The 22,796-nt window shown below is 40.5% G+C and overlaps 1 protein-coding gene across 1 annotated transcript in view; it reads left to right on the top strand.

The window, feature by feature from the left end:
* HSD17B3 (hydroxysteroid 17-beta dehydrogenase 3) overlaps positions 1 to 22,796 on the top strand; it is a 39,456-nt gene that overhangs the window by 2,224 nt on the left and 14,436 nt on the right. The window contains exons 2-3 of the mRNA XM_023735845.1: positions 2,726 to 2,772; positions 21,216 to 21,291. Of these exons, the coding sequence (XP_023591613.1) occupies positions 2,726 to 2,772; positions 21,216 to 21,291 (123 nt within the window). The remainder of the gene's footprint in view (positions 1 to 2,725; positions 2,773 to 21,215; positions 21,292 to 22,796) is intronic.

The following is a 22,796-nucleotide window of genomic DNA, read 5'->3' as shown; positions in this document are numbered from 1 at the left end:
TTTTTTTTTTTTTTTTTGGCATGTGGATGTCCAGTTGTTCTAGCATCATTTGTTGAAAAGACTATCCTTTCTCCATTGAATTACCTTTGCTCCAAAGATCAGTTGACTATATGTTTGTAGCTTTATTTCCGGGCTCTGTAGGCATCTTCTACCTTTATTTGCTAAGTCTAGTCAGTTCCTTAGAAGCCTAGCAAAGGGAAGTAAAACAAAAGTCAAATGAGAAATTGTTTTGAATGAAAAATAGATTTTTAACTGTGGCTTGTGACATTTACAGTATGTATTTGTAAGTGTGTGTGTGAATACCACTTATCTAAGTACCTCCAGTGAAGCTGCTACAGAGTTTGAGCACTGTGGATCCAAATGCCTTGCTCCACACCGGTCCAAATGGTCACGTATTGAGTGGACTTAGAGCTCTGTAAAACTACTTACCATCAGTGTAGGGCAAAGATCTTCTAAGAATGCACATTCCAAAAAAAGTTTAAATGGGGTCAAGAGACTCAGAACACTTGTTGACTCAAATTAGAAAACACAATCTTAACCTGTTTTTTGAGGCAATATTGAATAGAGCTATTCTCAACAAGAGTAAGATGTGTTTGGGCATAGGCAGATATTGGGGAGATGATATCTTTCAAGAGGGGAGCAAGAAGAAAACCCAATAACTAGAGACTAAATTTTTAAACTTTCCAGATAAAGTACCTTGAGCTCTGTGATCAATTTCTTAATTTTTCCACTGATATCTCTTTATAGACTTGGGGCTCCAAAATCAGGCAGCCTGGGTTCAAATCCTGTTGTTATTATTTTTGGCAGTGTGGCCTTGATCAAGTTAAGAGCTTTCTCTTCCTAGGCTTCCTCATCTATAAAATAAGAATAATGATGGTTCCTGCAGTATAGGCTTGTTTTGAACATTAAATGAGATAATACACATAAAACATTGCAAACAGTACATGGCAGAAAGTAAGCTCTCTACAGGTATTAGCTATTAATTTCAACGTTATTATCTTAACTATAGTATTGTCTTAGTTATTTAGTGCTGCTATAACAGAAATACCACCAGTTGGTGTTTTTTTAACAAACAGAAACTTGATTTCTTACAGTCAGGAGGCTAGAAGTCCGAATTCAGGGCACTGCCTCTAGAGAAAGGCTTTCTCTCTCTGTCGACTCTGGAGGAAGTTCCTCGTCTTTTGAGCTTCTGTTGGTTCCTTGGTGATCGTCATGTGGCATGGCATCTGTCTCCCCCATCTTTGCTCTGCTGCTTGCTTGTTTAACCTCTTTTATATCTCAAAAGAGATTGACTAAGACACATCCTACACTAATACAGTCTCACTAACATAACAAAGAAAACTCATTCCCAAATGGAATTTTAACCAAAGACATAAGGGTAAGGATTTACAACACACATTTTTTGGGGACACAATTCAATCCATAACAAGTATAGACCCTATTCATTACAAAGAGGGCTCTTCCGCCAGGGTCCTGCTTGATATTTGTACAACTTTTCCTGCACTCACTCTCGAGTAAGCCAAATGTACATCTTTTGTTCACACTTTTTAAAAGCATACTCTTTAATTGTTGGTGCAAAAGTAAATCACAGATAAGTACATAGGAAATTGTAATGATGTTTGGAAGTCCCTGGGTGGAGCAAATGGTTAAGCACTCGACTAGTAGCTGAAAGGTTGGTGGTTCGAATTCACTCAGAGGCGCATCATAAGACAGGTCTGGCTATCTGCTTCTGAAAGTTCATAGCCTTGAAAACCCTATGGAGCACAGTTGTACTCTGCACACATGAAGTTGCCATGAATCGGAATCAACTCAATGGCAACTGACAACAGTGAATTTTGAAATTGTGAAATTCACAGGAATGAGGTTTATTCTAGAGCTCAATAATCATTAAATAGGTATGTAATGTTGGATATTAAAGGACTAGAAGACTGCTTTGTTACGTATTAACAGATATTGTGCAATTTAAAAATTTTCTAGGTTCCTTTATTTTGGTGCATTTCCTTTTTGTATTTCTTTATTTTCCCCTTTGCTAAGTTTTCCTATCTTCCATAGGCTGTGACTGCTGCTGACTTGGGGGTGTGGTAGTGTCAAGAGGGGAGAACTTGGCTTTTAGGAGAAACTTTGAAAGAAATAATGACAGTTGGCTGTTCAGGTAGAGAGATAATAGGCTACACTGCTTCCCTTGAGGAATTAAGACTTGCAAATGACTCAACTCTTATGAGTTCTGAATAAGGTGTTCCCTGGCTGGAGTACTTAGTTTAATTTTGGGATATCTTCTCTACTGCCCTGCCAAAACGAAAAGTAAAACCAAAACCAAATCCATTGCCACTGAGTTGATTCTAACTTATGGCATCCCCATATGTTACACAGTAGAACTCTCCATAGGGTTTTCTTGGCTGTAATCTTTATGGAAGCAGATCGCCAGGCCTGGGTGGGTTCAAACCGCCAAGCTTTCAGTTAGCTGCCCAGTGCAAACTGTTTGCACCACCTAGTGACCTTCATGGCCTCACCACTCCTTCCAAAAAAGCTTTATTTTGAACCTTTAGTGAGAGGGAGACAAGTCTTGGTAAGTTTACTGTTCAGTGGAGTGGGGCAGGAGAGCAGAGGGGTGTTGCTTTGGGATACTAAATGTCTAAGGGACTAGGTTTGCAGGAAAATGTATCTAGCAGGAAAGAGAAGTTTAAAGATTAATTCTATTGTTTAAAAACACTTCTGCTTTTTGCAGTGATCACAGGAGCAGGAGATGGGATTGGGAAAGCTTACTCATTTGAGGTAAGTTGTGTTCTTAGAGACTTTCACATCCCCTTGTATTGGACACATCATAGTCATTGGAACATCCATCTCCGAAACTAGGTTTCTGATTAGAAAAGTAGTATGCATTCATTTTAAGAAGGAAAATATTTTCTATAAAAATAGAGAAAAAAATTTAAATCATAACCTCATTCCTTGTATACCACTTTTTAATACAATAATACTCAAAGGAGAGTACCAACACTTAGGGGTTGTTTTAGGAATTTGTGGGGACATTATTATTTTCTAGTGCAATTGTGCCATAAGCATTTATATACTTAAACATGATCTTGTAAAACTTATAGACTACTTTCCTTTTTATTTCTCCTTACGTTATGTTGTTGTTGTTAGGTGCCGTCGAGTTGGTTCCGACCCATAGCGACCTTATGTACAACATAACAAAAACACTGCCCTGTGCTGTGCTGTGCCATTCTCACAATCATTGTTATATTTGAGCCCATTGTTGCAGTCACTGGGTCAATCCATCTCACTGAGGATTTTCCTCTTTTTTGCTGACCCTTCACTTTACTGATCATGACGTTCTTCTTCAGGGACTGGTCGCTACTGATAACATTAAGACAGCCCCCACAGTACTGTATTAAAAATCTTATTTTCTTTGTTTGGCTTCCCCTAACCCCCAGCTTTGCATTCGAATTCTACTTTTATGTAAACCCCATTGTGCCTGCGTAGTATGATTAAGAATGTTGTTGACATAATTTGTATGAACTCCCTACTTGTAAACCCCTTTAAAAGTAACTTGCCTGCCTGCCCTTGGCAAGCAGTCTTGGTAGTAGCATCTCTGACTGACTCCTTTTCGTTGTACATTGAAGTAAATGTGCCTTTCTTGTTCTTCCACCTCGGTCTCTCATTTATTGGCCAATACGAGTCATGTGGAGCAAGAACCTGGGATTTCCACCTGGTAACAACATGTCCAAAGTATGTGAGATGAAGTCTTGCCATCCTCACTTCTAATGAGCATTCTGGCTGTACTGCTTCCAAGACAGATTTGTTTGCTCTTCTGGCAGTCCATGGTATATTCAATATACTTCCCCAATACCATAATGCAAAGGCATCAATTCTTCTTTGGTCTTCCTTACTCATTGTCCAGCTTTCACATGCATATAAGGTATTGAAAACACCATGACTTGGGTCAGGCACACCTTAGTCCTTAGAGTGACATCTTTGCTTTTTAACACTTTACAGAGATCTGTTGCAGCAGATTTGCCCAGTACAATGTGTTGTTTGATTTTTTGACTGCTGCTTCTGTGGGGGTTGATTGTGGATCCAAGTAAAATGAAATCTTTGACAACATCAATCTTTTCTCCGTTTATCGTGATGTTGCTTATTGGTCCAGTTGTGAGGATTTTTCTTTTCTTTATGTTGAGGTGTAACCCATAATGAAGGCTGTAGTCTTTGCTCTTCATCAATAAGTGCTTCAAGTCGTCTTTACTTTCAGCAAGCAAGGTTGTGTCATCTGCATATTCCAGGTAGTTAATGAGTCTTCCTCCAATCTTGATGTCACATTCTTCTTCGTATAGTCCAGGTTTTCTGACTATTTGCTCAGCATACAGATTGAATAAGTATGGTGAAAGGATACAATGCTGACACACACCTTTCCTGATTTTAAACTTTGCAGTATCCCCTTGTTCTGTTCAAACCACTGCCTCTTGGTCTAAGTATGGGTTCCACATGAGCACAATTAAGTGTTCTGGAATTCCCATTCTTCCCAATGTTATCCATAATTTGTTATGATCCACATCATCAAATGCCTTTGCGTAGTCAATAAAACACAGGTAAACATCTTTCTGGTATTCTCTGCTTTCAGCCATGATCCATCTGACATCAGCAGTGATGTCCTTTGTTTCGTGTACTCTTCTGAATCTGCTTGAATTTCTGGCAGTTCCTTTCAAACTTCAACAAAATTCTTACATGTGATATTAATGATATTGCTTGATAATTTCCGTGTTCTGTTGGATCACCTTTCTTTGGAATGGGTGCAAATATGGATCTCTTCCAGTTGGTTTGCCAGGTAGCTGTCTTCCAAATTTCTTGACATAGACGAGTGAGCGCTTTCAGTGCTGCATCCGTTTGTTGAAACATCTCAGTTGGTATCTGTCAATTCCTGGAGCCTTGTTTTTTGCCTTCAGTATGATCAGTTCTTGATCATATGCTACCTCCTGAAATGTTTGAATGTCAGCGAATTCTTTTTGGTACAGTGACTCTGTGTATTCTTTCCATCTTCTTTTGATGCTTTCTGCATCGTTTAGTATTTTCCCTGTAGAATTCTTCAATATTGCAACTTGAGGCTTGAATTTTTTTTCCAGTGCTTTCAGCTTGAGAAGTGCTGAGCGTGTTCTTCCCTTTTGGTTTTCTATCTTCAGGTCTTTGCACATTTCATTGTAATACTTTACTCTGTCTTCTAGAGCCGCCCTTGGAAATCTTCAGTTCAGCTCTTTTATTTCTTTTCTTCCTTTCAATTTAGCTTTACATTACATTACATTTAGCTTTAGCCTTACATTATAGCCTGGGCACATGACGATTTAAAAAATTATTTGTGTAAGCAGGACATATTATCTATGACTTTTGTTTCAAGAAGTTTAATGAGCATTATAAAATATTATATAAAAACATGGTTTGGTAGGGCTGAGAGTTACTGGAATTTGTTTAGTGTCTGGATTTTTCCTTCTGTGCTTATTTATCTGCATATAGATGATAGATGTGCTGCTGTTGTTAGTTGCCATAGAATCTGCTCCGACTCATGGCAACTTTATGTATAACAGAGCAAAATGTTGCCTGATCCTGTGCCATCTTCACAATCATTGGTATGTTTGAGACCATTGTTGCAGATGTTGTGTCAATCCAATTCATTGCTGGTTTCCTTCATTTTTGCTGACCCTTCACTTTACCAAACATGATGTCTTTTTCCTGATGACATGTCTAAAGCAAGCAGGCTGATGTCTCACCATCCTGATTTCTAAGGAGCATTCTGGTTATATTTCTTCTAAGACTGATGTATTGTACTTATCTTCATGTTTACTCTTTCTGTTGTTCTTTCTTCCCTCCTGATGTTCCAAGGTTACATTTTAAAAAATAATTTGTTTTCTGTTTAGAAGACTTCTTTTAACCTTTTTTTTAAAAAAAATTTTTTTTTAGGGTATGCCTGCTGGCAACAAATTCTCTTAGTTTTCCTTCATTCCAGAATGTCTTGATTTCTCCTTCATTCCTGAAGGATGGAACCCTGGTGGCACAGTGGTTAAGAGCTGTGGCTGCTAACCAAAAGGTCAGCAGTTCAAATCCACTAGCTGTTCCTTGGAAACTCTATGGCACAGTTCTACTCTGTCCTACAGGGTTGCAATGATTCGGAATCAACTCGATGACAACCAGTTCAGTTCGGTTCCTGAAGGATACTTTTGCTGGATATAAGATTCATGGTTGACAGTCCTTTTCTTTTAGCATTTGAAAAATGTTGTGCCACTTCTTTTGGCTTCTGTGGTTTCTGATGTGAAATCTGATGTCACTGGAGGTGTTTCTCTCTTGGTGTTTTCAAAGTTTTTTCTTTCTCTTTGGTTTCCAGACATTTAATTATGATGTGTCTTGGCATGGATTTCTTTGGTTTATTTTGCTTGGAATTCACTCAGACTTTTGAAGATAAGTACAATACATCAGTCTTAGAAGAAATATGTCTTTTCACAAATTTGGAAAAATCTTCATCCATTATTTCTTTGAATACTTTTTTAGCCCTGCCCTCTTTTCTCCTCCTGAGACTCCAATGATACAAATATTGGATCTCTTGTTATAGTCTCACAGGTCCCTGAGACTGTTCTTTTTTTTTTTTTTTTGAATCTATCTTTTCTCTGTTGTTTAGATTCAGTAATTTCTATTGTTCTATCTTCAAGTTCACTGATTTTTAACTCAGTTTCTACCATTCTTCTGTTGAGCCCATCTGTTGAGATTTTATCTTGGTTATTGTATTTTTCAGTTCTAAATTACATTGGTTCTTTATATCCTTTTATTATTATTATGCTTCAGGTGAAGGTTTACAGAGCAAATTAGCTTCCCATTCAATAGTTTATACACAAATTGGTCCATGACATTGGTTGCAATCCCTGAAATGTGTCAGCACTCTCCCCATTACCACCCTGAGCTCCCCATTTCCATTCGTCTAGTTTTCCTACTCCTTCTTGCCTTCTCATCTTTACTTTTGGGCAGATGTCCCCCTTTTGGTCTCATATAGATAATTGTTCCAAGGAGTAGTTTCCTTACTGGTGTTATTGTTTATTTTATAGGTCTGTTTATAATTTGGCTGAAAGGTAATCTCCGGGAATAGCTTCAGTTCCAAGTTAGAAGTGTGTCTAAGGGCCATAGTCTCCGTAGTTCCTCCAGTCTCTCTTGGACCAGTAAATCTGGTCTATTTTATGAATCTGAATTTTGTCCTACATTTTTTTCCCCACTCTAACCAGGACCTTCTATAGTGATCCTGGTCAAAGTGGTCAGTAGTTGTAACCAGGTACCATCTAGTTCTCCTTGTCTCAGGCTAACGGAAGCTGTGGTTCCTGTGGTCCATTAGTCCTTTGGACTAATTGTTTCCTTGACTCTTTCATTTTCTTCATCTTTGTATCTTCTTTTTCTTTGCTCAGACTTCCTATTTTTTCATTTGTTTAAGCTGTGTTTGTGATTTCTTATTGAAGCATGTTTATGATGTTTGCTTTAAAATTTTTGTCAGGTAATTTTAACATCTGTGTCATTTTGATATTTATTAGTATCTGTTGATTGTCTTTTATCACTTAAATTGAGAGCTTCCTGGTTCTTGGTATGATGAGTGATTTTCAGTTGAATTGTGCACATTTTTGGTTTTATGTTTATGAGACTCTGGATTTTTAAAAAGTCTTGTTTTAGCAGGGCTACTCTGACACTGTTTTGGCAGGAGAAGGGGAGACGCCACCTTGTTCCTGTCAGGTGGGGTGGAAGTCCAGGTTCCACTTAGCCTCCATTGGTGGGGTGGGGGTACTTCCTTCTTATTGCTCGGTGGAGGTGGGAGTACTGGCTCCCTAATACACCTCTGCTGATACGACTCTGGTTGACAGCGGGCCGGAGTGCCTTGTTACTTCTCCCCACGAAACCTCTACTGATTCCTGGGAGTGATAGGTTGTAGCCTTCGTACTGCTGTGTGGTGGTGAAGGTCCTGACTCTCCACTAGGCCCTCTTTGTCATCATTCCAGGGGGATGAAGAGGGGGAGGGGAAGTGCCTTGTTACTGCTGGGTAGGGGTGGAAGTTCTGGTGTCTACTGACATGTGGGTGTGGCAAGGATGAAAGTCCTAATCCCTACTCATCCTTCTCTGATACCACCCTGGCAGGGATGTTGGGGCTCCTTGTTACAGCAGCTTCTCGAGGGTGGATGTCTAGGCTCTCCACCCCACTTGTGATAGTGAGGGTGTGTGTGGAGAAATAAAGGGGTGGGCGCCACATTTTTTCTAGGTGTTTGGCTGGAGTAGAGGAGTCATTGTCTAAAATTTTGTGTCACGCTATGCTACCACTTTCCTGGTCCTTTGATTAGAGAGAGTGGGCTTTGTTGGGACTTTCTGTCTGCAACTGTAGGAGTTTCTGGGTTGCTGGTTTTCCAGCAACAAATCTGGGATATATGAGGCAGAAAGAAAACCCAGGGAACATACCATGGTGTTATTTCTTGGGTCTTGAGTCCCCTAGCTGCTCTGCCTTCTCTTTTCTGCCTTCTGAAGTCTTCCTACATTTGTTTGATATATAATGTTGCACTTAGCATTATTCATCTTTTCAGAAGTCTATTCTATATTGCATTTTAAACTTAATATCTCTTTATGTTTAGAGTGTCAAGAAGTAGGTGGGAAAAATTGTGGAGAGGGGTGGGCAAGGGGAGGAAGGACAAGATTGGGCCCTTTCTCTGTATCTCTGAAGTCACTGCTCAAACTCCGCCCTATTTTCACTCCCATTCCACTCCTGTGGCACCTGAATTCAAGTCTTTTATTCACTGCCAAACAGAGGAAGCATTGTCTTCCTTAGCGCTCCCACCACCCATTAGAGATTAGCAGCTACAAGCACCTTCCTTGACCCAGGCCCTAAATACAGGAGAAGGATAAATGGGGCCCATTCATCACAGCAGCACTATTTTTCTTCCTGAGGGTGTCTGGCAGAGAATTCTAGGAAAGGGAGGCTTCTGTGGCTTAACTCTCTGAAACAGGGCTCAGGAAAACTTGCTCAGGGAGCCTGTCAGCCTGGACTTCCTGGAAATAAGATTGAGTCCTGCTCCAGCAGACAAAGAGAGCAACGCCTGCCACATAATCAAGTGTTCTCCACGCTTCCCTCCTTTCCCGGACGACTTCAGATATAACCTTTAAAAGTCTATGGCTCTTGAGAGACATGGCAGAATTAAGAAGGAGAGGCTGGAAGCCCACTAGGCAGACAGCATCCTTTGTGCTGAAAATGCAAATTCTTTCTCACTTAGCAGACATTCTGCCCTCCAGGGGGCTGATGGAGTGGATAGTGAGACAAAGGTGCTTACTTCTTTAGCCATCCTTTCTACGGACTCCAAGACTGAAAAATGAGGGCTGGTGTGGGGTTGGGGAATTTTCCATGGTTGGAGAGAGAAGGCTTGGGGACATTTTTGGAGGGATCAGCCTTGAGATAGGACAGTCCTTGCTTCAGTTTTTTGTGTTTTTTTTTTTTTTTTTCCCCCAGTGGAAAACAAAGGACAGGCACACCTGAGGTGTCTTTCTTTTAGGGCACATGCTTCCCGGCTTCCCCTTCTTTGCTAAGTCTGGCCAGAATGGGGGATTATCTTCCAGTTGCCATGTAGTTGACTCCCACTCATGGCTACCTCATGTGTCAGAGTAGAACTGTGCTCCACAGGGTTTTCAGAGGCTGATCTTTTGGAAGTAGATCACCAGGACTTTCCTCTGAGGCACCTCTGGGTGGATTCGAACCTCCAGTCTTTCAGTTAGCAACAAAGTGCATTAAACATTTGCACTACCAGGTTCTCCTTAAACAAACTGTTGTTGCTGTTGGTTGCTGTCAAGTTGATTCTGAATCATGGTGACCCCATGTGTGCAGAGTAGAGCTGTGACCTTCCAAAGCAGGTTGCCGGGTCAGACTTCTGAGGTGCTTCTGGATGGATTTGAATAATCAACCTTCTGGTTAGCAGCCGATCTCTTAACTGTTTGTGTCACCCAGGGACTCTGGGAATTATTCAGGGTCAAAGTCCATATGAAAGTCTTTGAGAGGTTTCCTGTGGTTTTATATTCTTTTTAAAATCATAGTTGTGTTCCTGCCAAACTTTTTGGTGAGTCACGTTTAAATATCCTAGGAAAATCAGCTACTTAAAGGGAACAACAGATGCAGGCTACTGCTCTTAATTATCTTTTTTCATACTTGTGGATATTCTTTGACTATCTTTTTATAATGTAAAACCTCACTGTGTAGGTTCCAGGCTTGAGGTGGAACTTGTGACACTACTTTGGTGGCACTGGCATCTGCTGTCCAGCAATATAGCTGAAGATCACCTGTTAGAGTGAATGTAACTTCAGAGCAGGACAGCTCTCTCAGGTCCTCTTGGCCTTGCAGGGCTCTACTTGGCCTCCTAAGGACAAGCTCCTCTCAGCACCCTGAGGACAAACTCCTCTTGGTCCCCTGAGGACAGGCTCCTCATGGCCCTGGCCTCTTCCCTGTTCGGGCAAGTATTACAAAGTTCTTTAGCTCCACCAAAAGTAACTGGAAGCATCCTATTCTGCAAGCAAGCTTCCTGCCCCAAGGTGCTCAGCTCTCTCGCTCCATGGTCCAGCATGCCCACTGTAGCCTCCTTTGTGAGCCCGGAAGCCCACTGCACTGTCTCATGCCAGTCTCCTTGTTCTGCTGCTGCTGTTCCTCTGTTGCCGCTTCTCACTGTCTCACACCATCTCCAGTGTTACAGCTCTCTCTGACTTCTGGGTCTAGGAGGTTCTCAGCGCAGGGACCCTGGGTTCAAAAGAAGTGCTCTGCTCCTTGCTTTTCTTCTTGATGGTAGTGAGGTCCCCTTCCACCTCTGGGATTGGCTCCCTTTAAGCCTAATGGAATGGCAAAACTGACCAATCCCCTTATTAGGGACCCATAGACCCCCACAAGTGTTCCATGCACCTTATTTGCATTATTAGCTGTTTGTCCAATCCTCTTCGTGGATCACAAACACCTTATTTGCATAGTCCCTCCTAATCATTCTGTGGGAGTCACAAGACCACAGCTAGAAGGGCCATATTAAGTAATTCACTGCACCACAAGTCATTTTGGTAGATGTGTAGTGATATCTTGCTGTGGTTTTAATTTGCATTTCACTAATAGCTAATTATGTTTATGCATTTATTTTTAACTCAGAAAAGTATAAGAAGAAAACAACAAAAAAGGCCATCGTATCTTTGCCCAGATAATTCCTTTTAAAGGTAAAATAATGCAGGTATAAGGTTAGAAAATTCATACAGTACAGAAAGGCACAAAAAGAGGAATAAAGGCCTCTTCCCTTCCTTTTCCTCACCTTATCCCTGTCTGTAAAGGTAACCAATGTTAAGCATGTCTTGAGATTTCTTTCAGAAAAGATAAAGAAAAACAATGGCAATATCCACACATACGTGTTGATATAGACGTGCTAATATTGAGAGGCTTGGCTGCAGTAATAAAGACGTTGTTGTTAGCTGCCAGACTCATGGTGACCCCATGCACAGTGCAATGAAATGCTGCCCAGTCCTGTGCCATCTCCAAGATCAGTTGGGGATTGAACTGTTGTGATCCATTGAGTTTTCATTGGCTGGTTTTCATAAGTAGATCACTAAGCTTTTCATCCTAGTCCATCTTAGTCTGGAAGCTCCACTGAGACCTGTTCAGCATCACCGCAATATGCAAGCCTCCAGTGACAGGTGGTGGCCACAAATGAGGTGCATTGGCAGGGAACTGAACCCAGGTCGCCCACATGGGAGATGAGAATTCTACCACTGAACCATCAATGGTCTCTGCCTTGCAATAACAAAGAGACCCAACAACAATACAGAGACTTCAAAGAAAATGGAAGCTCTCCTGGCTGAAGGGTGGCTCTGCCCACGTTCCTTCTGTATGGTTTCTCTCCCATCATATGGGCCTTTGCTGTCTTTTTCATGGTCAAATCTGGGTCATAAGCATGTCTGTGCTCTGACGGGTAAGAAGGGGAAGAACAGAAAAGAAAACATGGCAAACTCAAGGTTCTCTGATGTAGGCCACTGACCCACTACTGGACAAAACTCAGTCTTGTGGCCAAACCAAGTGCAAAGAAGGCTGGGGAATGTCATCAGTCGTGTGCCAGGAAGAGGAGAAGGGGTGTTAGTGGCCCAGTAGCAGTATCACAGTTCACACCTGTGTGTTTGAGTTTTCCCCCATCTTAGTTATCTAATGCTGCTGTAACAGAAATACCACAAGTGGATGGCTTTAACAAACAGACATTTATTCTGTCATACTTTAGGATACTAGATGTCTGAATTCAGGGTGGCAGCTCTAGGGGAAGGGTTTCTCTCTGTTGGCTCTAGGGGGAAAGTCCTTGTCTCCTTTCAACATCTGCAGGCTTGGTGTTCTTGGAGATTGCCATGTGTCTTGGCAGCAATCTTCCCCCTGGGTCTAGGAAGTTCTCAGTGCAAAGGGACCCTGGGTCCAAAGGATGTGCTCCACTACTGGCTCTTCTTTCTTGGTGGTAATGAGGTCCCTCCCCTCTCTGCTAGCTTCTCTCTCTTTTTATCTCTTGTAAGATAAAACGTGTGACTCAAGCTAGGGTATAACTTGAGTAAGGGTGGGACTTAAGTAAGGCTGTGACTTGAGTAAGGGTGTGACTTGAGTCACACCCTCTTGTAAGGCTGTGACTCAATCTATATGCCACACTGATCCTGCCTCATTAACATATAGAGGTTAGGATTTACAACATGTCACAAAATGGAGGATAATTACATCAGATCACAAAATGGAAGACAACCACACAATACTGGGAATCATGGCCTAGCCAAGTTGACACATATTTTTGGGGGACACAGCTCAATCCATGACACTCCCTTAAACATGAACTTAATCTTAATCTACACAACCATAAACCTTATTCTAAATTTTGCTGCATTTATTTAACAATACAGCTTGGGGATCTTGCCACAGCAAGGACATACAGATGGCTTTCCTTCATTTTAATTGTTTCAGGGTACCCCATACCTGGATGAACTGTGTCTATTTTATCAACCCCTTAAGCGTAAGAGTCCCAGGGTCATACAAATGGTTAATGTGCTCGGCTGCTAACTGAAAGGTTGGAGGTTTGAGGTGTCTGAGAAGAAAGGCCTGGCAATCTACTTCCAAAATATCAGCCATTGAAAACCCTATGGAGCACAGTTTTATTCTGATACACATGGGACCACTATAGTTGACGTCAACTCCACAGTAACTTTTTTTTTTCCCTCAAGGGTGGGCCCTAAGGTTGATTTTCATTTTTGCTTTTACAATAATGTTGTAAAGCGTACTTTTGAACACATATTTGAGCACATATCCAAGGGTTAATCCCTATCAGTGAGATTTTTGGCTCAATGGGTATGTGCATTTAAATATTTGATGCCTTTGCCAGATTATCCTCTATGCAACTGAGCCAATTTCTACCCCTCCCAAGAGGATTTAAAAACATCTTACTAAACACTTGTCAGCATGAACTATGGTAAATTTTACTTTTGGCACTCTGATGTATGTAAATATGTACTCTTGGCTATAATGCCCAGAGACTGCTAGAATCAATACACATACTTAATGGTTGTCTGGTTCCATTCCTCCGCTTCTGGAAAGTTCTAGTACTATTCCACTGGATCCGGGATGGTAAGGATGCAGACACTGAATCCCACCTTGATATGGCAGACAAGAGGAGGCAGAATTCTTCTCACGGCAGTCCTGGCTGCTGCAGGCATGGGCAGCACAGTTAGCCCTTGGCACTTTGCTAGCTCTGCTTCAAACCAACCCAAGAAAAATAACTGCCTTACCCTATTCTTAAATGTCGTCACACACTGCTTGGCTATATCTGGCACTTTCTTGTGCCAGTTTCAGCAAGGAAACTCTTCTTCCTCCTGTCTCGTCTAAATCACCCCAGCTGGGAAGCCAGCACAACTTGTACAAGGAAAGGTCATGGAAGTTCCGTAGACACATCCAAACTTCCTGAGGAACTGAATTGCTGGGCTGAGGGCTGTGGGTACCATGGTCTTGGGGGAACATCTAGCTCGATCGGCATAACACACTTTATAAAGAAAAAGTTCTACATTCTACCTTGGTGAGTAGCGTCTGGGGTCTTAAAAGCCTATGAGCAGCCATCTGAGATAGTCCACTGGTCTCACCCCTTCAGGAGCAAGGAAGAATGAAGAAAACAAGATACAAGGGAAAGATCAGTCCAAAGGACTAATGGACCACAACTACCATGGCCTCCACCAGACTGAGCCCAGTACAACTAGATGGTGCCCGGCTACCATCGCTGACTGCTCTGACTGGGATCACAACAGAGGGTCCTGGACAGAGCTGGAGAAAGATGTAGAACAAAATTCTCACTCACAAAAAAGACCAGACTTACTGGCCTGACAGAGACTGGAGAAACCCTGAGAGTATGGCCCCCTGATATCCTTTTAGCTCAGTAATGAAGTCACTCCCGAGGTTCACCCTTCAGCCCAAGATTAGACAGTCCCATAAAACAAAACGAGACTAATGGGACACAACAGTCCAGGGACAAGGACTAGAAGGCAGGAGGGGACAGGAAAGCTGGTAGTAGGGAACCCAAGGTTGAGAAGGGACAGTGTTGACATACTGTGGTGTTGTTAACCATTGTCATAAAACAATATGTGTACTGTTTAATAAGAAACTATTTGTTCGGTAAACCTTCTTCTAAAGTACAATTAAAAAAAAAAAAATCACCCCAGCTAAAGCTTGTTCTCTTTCATCTTGGCTTTAATGAAAACAGCAGCTTTGAGTTCTCTTTATGTTCCCCTGACTTGATTATGAATGAGCTTTTTTCCTGTGCTGCTTGACTTCAACCTTATAATTTCTGATCCAGGCTTTGAATATCCTAGGGTCATTATAGTATGCCATGGCTGTGTGTGTGTGTGTGTGTGTGTGTGTGTGTGTGTGTGAGAGAGAGAGACAGAAACAATAAGTCAGAGAGACAGAGAGAGAGAAAGTGAGAGAGAGAAAGAGAAATGTACCAAACAAGAGTGCATATTATACATAGTAAGGTTATAAAAAATAATAATGAAATGAATACTGTATCCCTTTTCACCCAGCTTCAGAAATAGAACATCACCAGTGTACTGGAAGCTGCAAGTATACCATGCCTTTGTTTCCCTTCCTTCAACCCCATAGATGTAAACACTAGCATTAACATTGTGTTAATAATTTCCTTGCTTAAAAAGAAAGTTTTATTACATATGCGTGCATCCCTAAACAATATGTTGGTTGTATTATTTATTTTGAACATAATGTAAATGGAGTCATATGTATTCCTTAATCTGCCCTTTTTCTAGTCAATATTACATTTTTGAAATTCATATGCTGACATGTGTAAACATGGTTCATTCACTTTCAGTACTGTATAGTATTCCATTACATAAATATATACCAACTGAGCTATCCTTTCTTCTGTTAGGAGCCTTGGTGGAGCAGTTGAGCTCGGCAGCTAACTGAAACGTTGGCAGTTTGAATCCACCAGCTGCTTCTTGGAAACCCTATGGGGCAGTTCTACCGTGTCCTATAGGGTTGCTATGAGTCAAAATCAACTCTATGGCAACAGGTTTTTTTTTTTTTTCTTCTGTTAACAAACATTTAGATTGTTCCCACCTGTGCTGATGTGACCATTTTTATGCCTCCTAGGGTACACGTGCAGGAGCAGAGACTATACCTGGGAGCAGAACTCTCCATCATAGGTTATGCACATGGCCAACATTACTAGACAATGCCACTCTTTCCCAAAGTTGTGATGTCAAGGCTATGCCAGCCTCATAAACTGAATGGGGGAATTTTGCCTTTTTTTATTATTTGAAAAAAACTGCATAATTTTGGAATGATTTTTTTTCGAATGTTTGATAGAATTTATCTGTAAAACCATTTGTGGCTGGAGTTTTCTTTGTGGGAAGACTTCAGCTACTTATTGGTCATCATTATCATCATCACCTTATTACTATTATTTTTAATGGTTCTAGAACTATTCCGGAAACTCTGGTGGTGTAGAGGTTAAGAGCTCAGCTGCTAACCAAAAGGTCGGCAGTTCGAATCCGCCAAACGCTCCTTGGAAACTCTATGGGACAGTTCTACTCTGTCCTATAGGGTCGCTGTGAGTCGGAGTCGACTGGATGGCAATGAGTTTTTTAGAACTGTTCCAGTTATTTAATTTTTTCTTGGATTAGATTTGGTAATTTATATTTTTCTAGACAATATCCATTTCACCAAAGCTCTCAAATTTAGTGGCATAGAGGTTTTTTTTTTTTTTTTTTTTTTTTTTGGTAACATTCTTGTACTGTTTTTAAAAAACTTTAGCAGGAGATGAGTTTATCCTAGGGTGTTCATCTAGTTCACAAAATCACTGGGAAGGCTCAGCAACCAGGTTCAGAAAATGAGTGGAAATATTGAAAGGGGAGGCTGTGGAGGACACAGCCAAAATCACCCCACGGAGCAAGATGGGCTAGGGTATTCGCATTCATCTCCCAACTTATCTCTTCTTCTTTCTGGGATGCCTATTACTCAGATGTTAGGTAATGTTATTTGTGGAAGCTCTATTACTCAGATCTTGGTATAATCCTTTATTTTTCTTAAAACGGATATTTCTTTGTTTCTTTGCTTTTCTTTCTGTGAATGGATTTCGTAAATTTTATCGTTCAACCCTTACATTGAATCTTTTTATTTATGCTATTTTCTTCTTCAACTTTAAATTTTTTTAAAAATAAAAAATTTAAAACATTAAAAATTATTTAAATTTTTAAAGTTCTTTTGTAGTCTTTGTATGCATATATTTTTAGAGCCACCTACTCCTTTGTCTTATATGTAGTGACTTCTCTATCCCTCTGAGAACATTATTATTCTAGATTTTTTAAAAAAGTCTCATTACTTAGTCTCCACTCTTCTGAGTTGTTTTGAGTTTTCTTTCATGTGAGATGCTGTCCACAGATAACCCTGGGTTGTCTGTTCAGGTTTGAGAGCATGATTAGGTGACATTAAGAATCTGCCTGGAATTTCTGAGGGTTGGGTAGAGCTTGGAGGTATGAGTGGCATCGGGATGTGCTGTTTGTGGGGAACTCCCCATGTTTGGTGTCTGTAGGTATTTCTCTGCCTAGCCTATCCTCACTACTACAGTCATAAAAGGGAGAAAAACAACAAAGAAAATGCAGTGAAGAGAAAAACTAAAATAAGAGCAGCAGTAGTGTAACAAATCTGCACTCTCAAAAATGTGACTTGGTTAAATTTACTGATAAATTACAGACACTCAGATGAGGCTAAAAAAAATTCCAGTGTTCAATACAAGAGGTTGAAAATAAAGGGATGGACAAATACATAGTAGGAAAATGCAAACAAAAGGGAAGCAGCAGACGCAGTATTAGTATCAGACAAAATACAATTCAAAGTAAGAAATAATAAAAGACATTATTCATATTGATAAAATTCAGATGATTAATTTTGAGGCTATTCTATGCCTGACAATATAAGTTCGTAATACTGAAAGTAGAAACTGATTGAAATAGAAGTGATTGACAAATTTACAACCATTTCTACTTGTCTATCTACTCTAGGAATTAATTCACACGTATGTATAAAAATCCATAGAAGGGTTTTCATTGTAGCAATATTAATATTAAAAAAACTTGGAAACAACATAAACGTTCACCCAAAGGGGAGCTATGGAACACTTTGAAGCAATAAAAAAAGAGAATTGGTGGCTCTACATAGAAACGATAAGATTCCTAGAGATACGACACATCTGTAAGTTAAAAAGAATACTGTAAGACGATACTTACAATGCCTTATATAGAATAAAAAGAAAGAAACCCCACAGAACAAATGTTTATTTCTATATGGGCTAATGTGGTTTTTGTTAACTGCCGTTTAGCTGACTTCAACTCATGGTGACCCTGGGTACAATAGAACGAAATGTTGCCTAGTCCCAGCCCTATGTTGGACAATATTCTGTTGTGATTCATAACCTTTTCGTTGGTTTATTTCAGAAGTAGATCACCAGGCCTTCCTTCCTAGTCTGTCTTAGTCTGGAAGCTCTGCTGAAACCTGTTCACCATGTTGAAACCTGGTATTTGAAATATTGGTAGCATAGCTTGCAGCATCATCCCGTTGCCTTCGAGTTGATTCAGACTCACAGCGACCCTATAGGACACAGTAGAACTGCTCCATAGGGTTTCAGTGAGCAGCTGGTGGATTTGAACTGCCAATCTTTTGGTTATCAGCCATAGCACGCCATAGCTCTTAACCACTGCACAGCATCATAGCAACATGCAAACTGCAGCAGTACGACAAATTGACAGACAAATGGTGGATATGTGCTTTTGTGTGTAGAGAAAAAGGTAGAGAAAGATAAACAACAGATTAAAGGCAGTAAGAGCCTAGGGGTGGGTGGGGAAATCAGAACGGGGGAAGGCACTGGGGACTTTTTCCTTTTGTATTGTTAAAATCTTTCATATTGCCCTGAAATTATTACTTTGAGGTAATCTTTAAACTTAAACCAAAACTATCCCCTGAAGTATCTTTAAACCAAACAATAGTTTAGCTTAATTAGTAAAGAATGTTTGCTTTGAACATGGTGCTCTTTAAAAAAATTATCTGTATATGATCAAATTGAAAACAGCAACTCAAAACGTTTAATGAGAAGCTTAGGAGGCAGTAAGTTTATGTTAATGGTGGAGTAAGTTGGAAAAGGGTGCAAGAATGGCTGCACAACTTGAAGAATGTAATCAATGTCACTTAACTGTACACGAAGAAATTGTTGAATTGGTGTTTTCCTGTGTATATTTTCACCAAAAATCTTTTATAATGAGAATGCATCCGTGTACTGAATAGTGTAATTTAATAAATTAAAATTGTAGATGATGAGGCTTCAACCCCAGAGATTTTTATTTGGAAGGTTTTTGTGGGGGTGGGCGTTCCTGGAAATCAGTATTTTTTGAAATCTCTTTGAGTGATTCTGAGACTCAGCCCTGTTTGGGAACCATAGGCTTAAACGTAAATGATTGGCTATTAGAGACCATAGATTATAGTCTATAATTCAGTTTCTTATGTGTTTTCTATAATATAAACAACAGTTGCCATTGAGTCAATTCCAACTCATGGAGACTGCACGTGTGTCAGAATAGAACTGTGCTCCACAGAGTTTTCAGTGGCTGATTTTTTGGATAGATTGCCACAACTTTTTTCCATATAATATACAATTTCTTACTAAAATAACAGTATAAATCATTTAACTAAAACCATAGAGAAAGATTTCAATAAACTGGGACCTCTGTCACTAACTCAAATGCCATCAGTCTCTGTTTAACTAACTATTGGGCTTCCCTTTTGTCTTTCAGAAAATGCTTTCCTTTTCTCACCTGTAGCATTTCCAGGCTTAGATGGGGCTCAGCCTGTCCATGACCACCCAGCACACGGTTAGAGTTTGCCATCCCTCCGCAACCTCTCCCGCTGCAATGTCAATTTACACTGGGCTTCTCCACACCATTGCCCTGTCCCTGTCCCTGTGAATTTAGGCATTATCCATTCTGAAGAGAGTTACCTTGCTCATCTCAGGGGAGGCATCCAACTTTGTTTACCCTCTTCTCCCTATTCCATTTCTTTCTTGTTGGGTATCAGAAAGCAACGAGAAAGGGCTCAGATCCACAACTATGCCCGAGTACAGTGAACCACAAAATGAGCCCTGGTAGTGCAGTAGTTAAATGCTCAGCTGCTAACCCAAAGGTCGGTGGTTTGAAATCATCGGCTGATCCGCAGGAGAAAAAACCTGATGATCTGCTCCGGTAAAGGATGAAACGTAACTAAACCTGTTGCTGTTGAGTTGATTCCATACAGTGGAACTGCCCCGTAGGGTTTCCAAGGAGCGGCTGGTGGATTTGAACTGCCGACTTTTTGGTTAGCAGCCACGCTCTTAACCACTGCACCAATTATGGTTTAGGAAACTCTATGGGGCAGTTCTACTCTGTCTTATAAGGCCACTGTGAGTCAGAATTGACTGGACGGCAATGGGAAGAAGATAGTGAAGCACAAGAATAACTAATGTCCCTGTGAATAAGAAGAAGCTCACAAATTGTTGCAGAAATACTGTCTTTATTACAGGGTGCTGCCCCAGGCCCTGCTGGGGCATTTAAATAATTTATGGTATACATACCATATTATCTTTCTAAAATCCTAAAAATTCTGAATTCTGACACACATCTGACCCCAAGCATTTTACATAACCAGAGTTTCAAATTGTGGACCTATATAAGAAAAACATCAAGACAAGTTCCTTTTATATAATAACCACACAATAAACATTAGCCACTATTATCATGTCACATTTAGCCTGGCCACTGTTTTGCTCACAGCCCAGAAATCTTTGCCACATTTTGCATATTTAAACCTATGCAAAGCAGGTGTATCGCCCTGCAACCAAGTGTGTGATGCCCCAATTTACCTAAAAAAAATTTTTTTTTATTGTGGTAAAATATTTGTAGCAAAACATTTGCCATTTCAACCATTTTTACGTATTTTCAGTGACATTAATGAAATTCACAATACTGTGCAACATTCACCACTATCTGTTTCCAATTTTTTTCATCACCCTTAACAAAAACGCCATACTCCTTAAGAAGTAGCCTCCTCCTCGCATTTCCTCCTCCTGTCTGCCTTTGGTAACCACTAATAAACTTTAGTCTGTATGCATTGGCCTATTCTGGATATTTCATGTAAGTGGGATCATACGATATTTGTCCTTTGGTGTCTGACTTAATTTCACTCAGCATAATGTTTTAAAGGTTCATCCATTTGGTAGCATGTATCAGAATTTCATTTCCCTTTATAACTGAATAATAATCCATTTTATGTATACACCACATTTTGTTTACCCATTCATCCGTTGTTTGACACTTTCGTTGTTTCCACCTTTTGGCTATTATGAACTTTGCTGTACAAGTCTCTGTTTGAGTCCTTGCTTTCAAATCTTTTGTGTATAGACCTTGGAGTAGAATTTCTTGGGCATATGGTGACTCTATGTTTAAGGTTTTGAGGAACTGCAAAGCTGTTTTCCACAGTGGGCTGCACCATTTTACATTCCCACCAGCAATGGATAAGTGTTCCAATTTCTTCACATCCCCCCATTTACCTTTAAAACAAGCCTTCTCTCTCTGCTTACCATCTTGGTCCTTTGTTGGTTCTCTCCCAGCTGGCAAAACGTGGACTCAACATTGTGCTTATCAGTCGGACACTGGAAAAACTACAGGCCATTGCCACTGAGATTGGTGAGTAATCCCAAGAGGTAAGGCAATGTTTGTGGAGCCCACCAGCCAAGTCTGCTCTGCTCCTGTCCTCTACCTGTTGACATACGGGTCAGCGTTCCTACCTCTGCTCTCTGGAGCCCAGGGCACCAACCCTCCTGTGGGGAGTCAAGTTTACAAAGCTAAGTGCAGGTCTTCAAGTGTTAGCTTTGTTCACTAGCGATTCTTTGGTTTAGGCAAAGCAGAGAGAGACCCACAAATGGGTCCACTTTCTCCTTTGCTCTGGTGCCTTCATCTCCAGCATTAGCTCCTTCCAGAGGCCCCAGCTGCCTGGTTGCTCCTGCCACTCCCTTCAAAAGCAAGATCTGTGTTTGGGACTTCACTTCCCTGTGTCCATGCTCTGCTTCTTGCAAGAGGATGAAGGACAATGCTTACCGGTGGTTGTCAGATTTAAAAAAAAAAGAAAGATTTCATCCAGGGCAGCCAGGTATGGTTGTGAAGGTTGTACACGGTACAAACCTAGGGGCCATCATTTATATCATATTGTTGTTATTTGTTGCTGTTGAGTTGGATCTGACTCGTGGCTACCTTATCTATAACAGAACGAAACATTTCCCAGTCCTACACCATCTTCAGCTTCATTTATATCATAATGTTTTATTATGATGAGCCTCTCTGAAGTGCTCTTAGTTAATAAGATCATAATATTTCAGTTTGGGTATTTGACTTTTCATAAATTTCAACTCCTTAACTTACCAGAACAAGTCTTCAGTTATGAAGACTCATGAAGTCTGTGAGTCTGTCTGGGGGATTTAGTTTCCCTGGAGGAGATCTGGGACAGGATGGAGATGGTGCAGGGCAGTTTAAATACACTGTGGCAGTTCAGTGCCCTTGAACTGATGAGTTCTACCTTTGTTCTGTGTCTGGATGTCAGAAGTAACTTTGATCAGGACTAAGATGTTCTTCAGTGTTTTCTTTCCAAGGTTAAAATGTGCTTTTTTTTTTAATCATCGTCTTAAAAAGCAACTAGTGTCTTTGGACTGAAAGCAAACCTACCCCCAAACTATGCTTCAAGATCTCTTGACCCAGACATAAGGGGTCTAATTCCCAAAGCTAAGCAGGCAGCAATTGGTGAAATCTGCCTGTAGCTTGTATATTCGCCCGAATAGAGCTGCACAAGACAAGTTAACATGGAGTGAGCAGACGTAGTCCAGGTGCTGTATGTGGGTATCCTTGGGCAAGTTTGTTAGCTTCTCTGAGCCTTAATTTTCCCTTCTGTAAAATGGGGATAGCAATACCTACTTTAGAAGGTCTTGGAAGAGATTAAAATAAGATCTTGTATATGAAAGTGCTTTATGAACTCTGAAGTATTGCATAAATACAAAGGGTTGCTTGCCTGATGGAGGAACCTAACACTTTTTTTTTCTTTTAATATTTTATTGTACTTCAGGTGAAGGCTTACAGAACAAATAGTTTCTCATGAAACAGTAGTACACATGTTGTTTTATGACATTGGTTAACAACCCCAC

The sequence above is a fragment of the Trichechus manatus genome, unplaced genomic scaffold, assembly GCF_000243295.1.
Source record: "Trichechus manatus latirostris isolate Lorelei unplaced genomic scaffold, TriManLat1.0 scaffold00082, whole genome shotgun sequence".
Classification (NCBI taxonomy): Eukaryota; Metazoa; Chordata; class Mammalia; order Sirenia; family Trichechidae; genus Trichechus; species Trichechus manatus.
The sequence above is the reverse complement of the archived record's forward strand: the minus strand, read 5'-3'. Positions and strand labels throughout refer to the sequence as shown.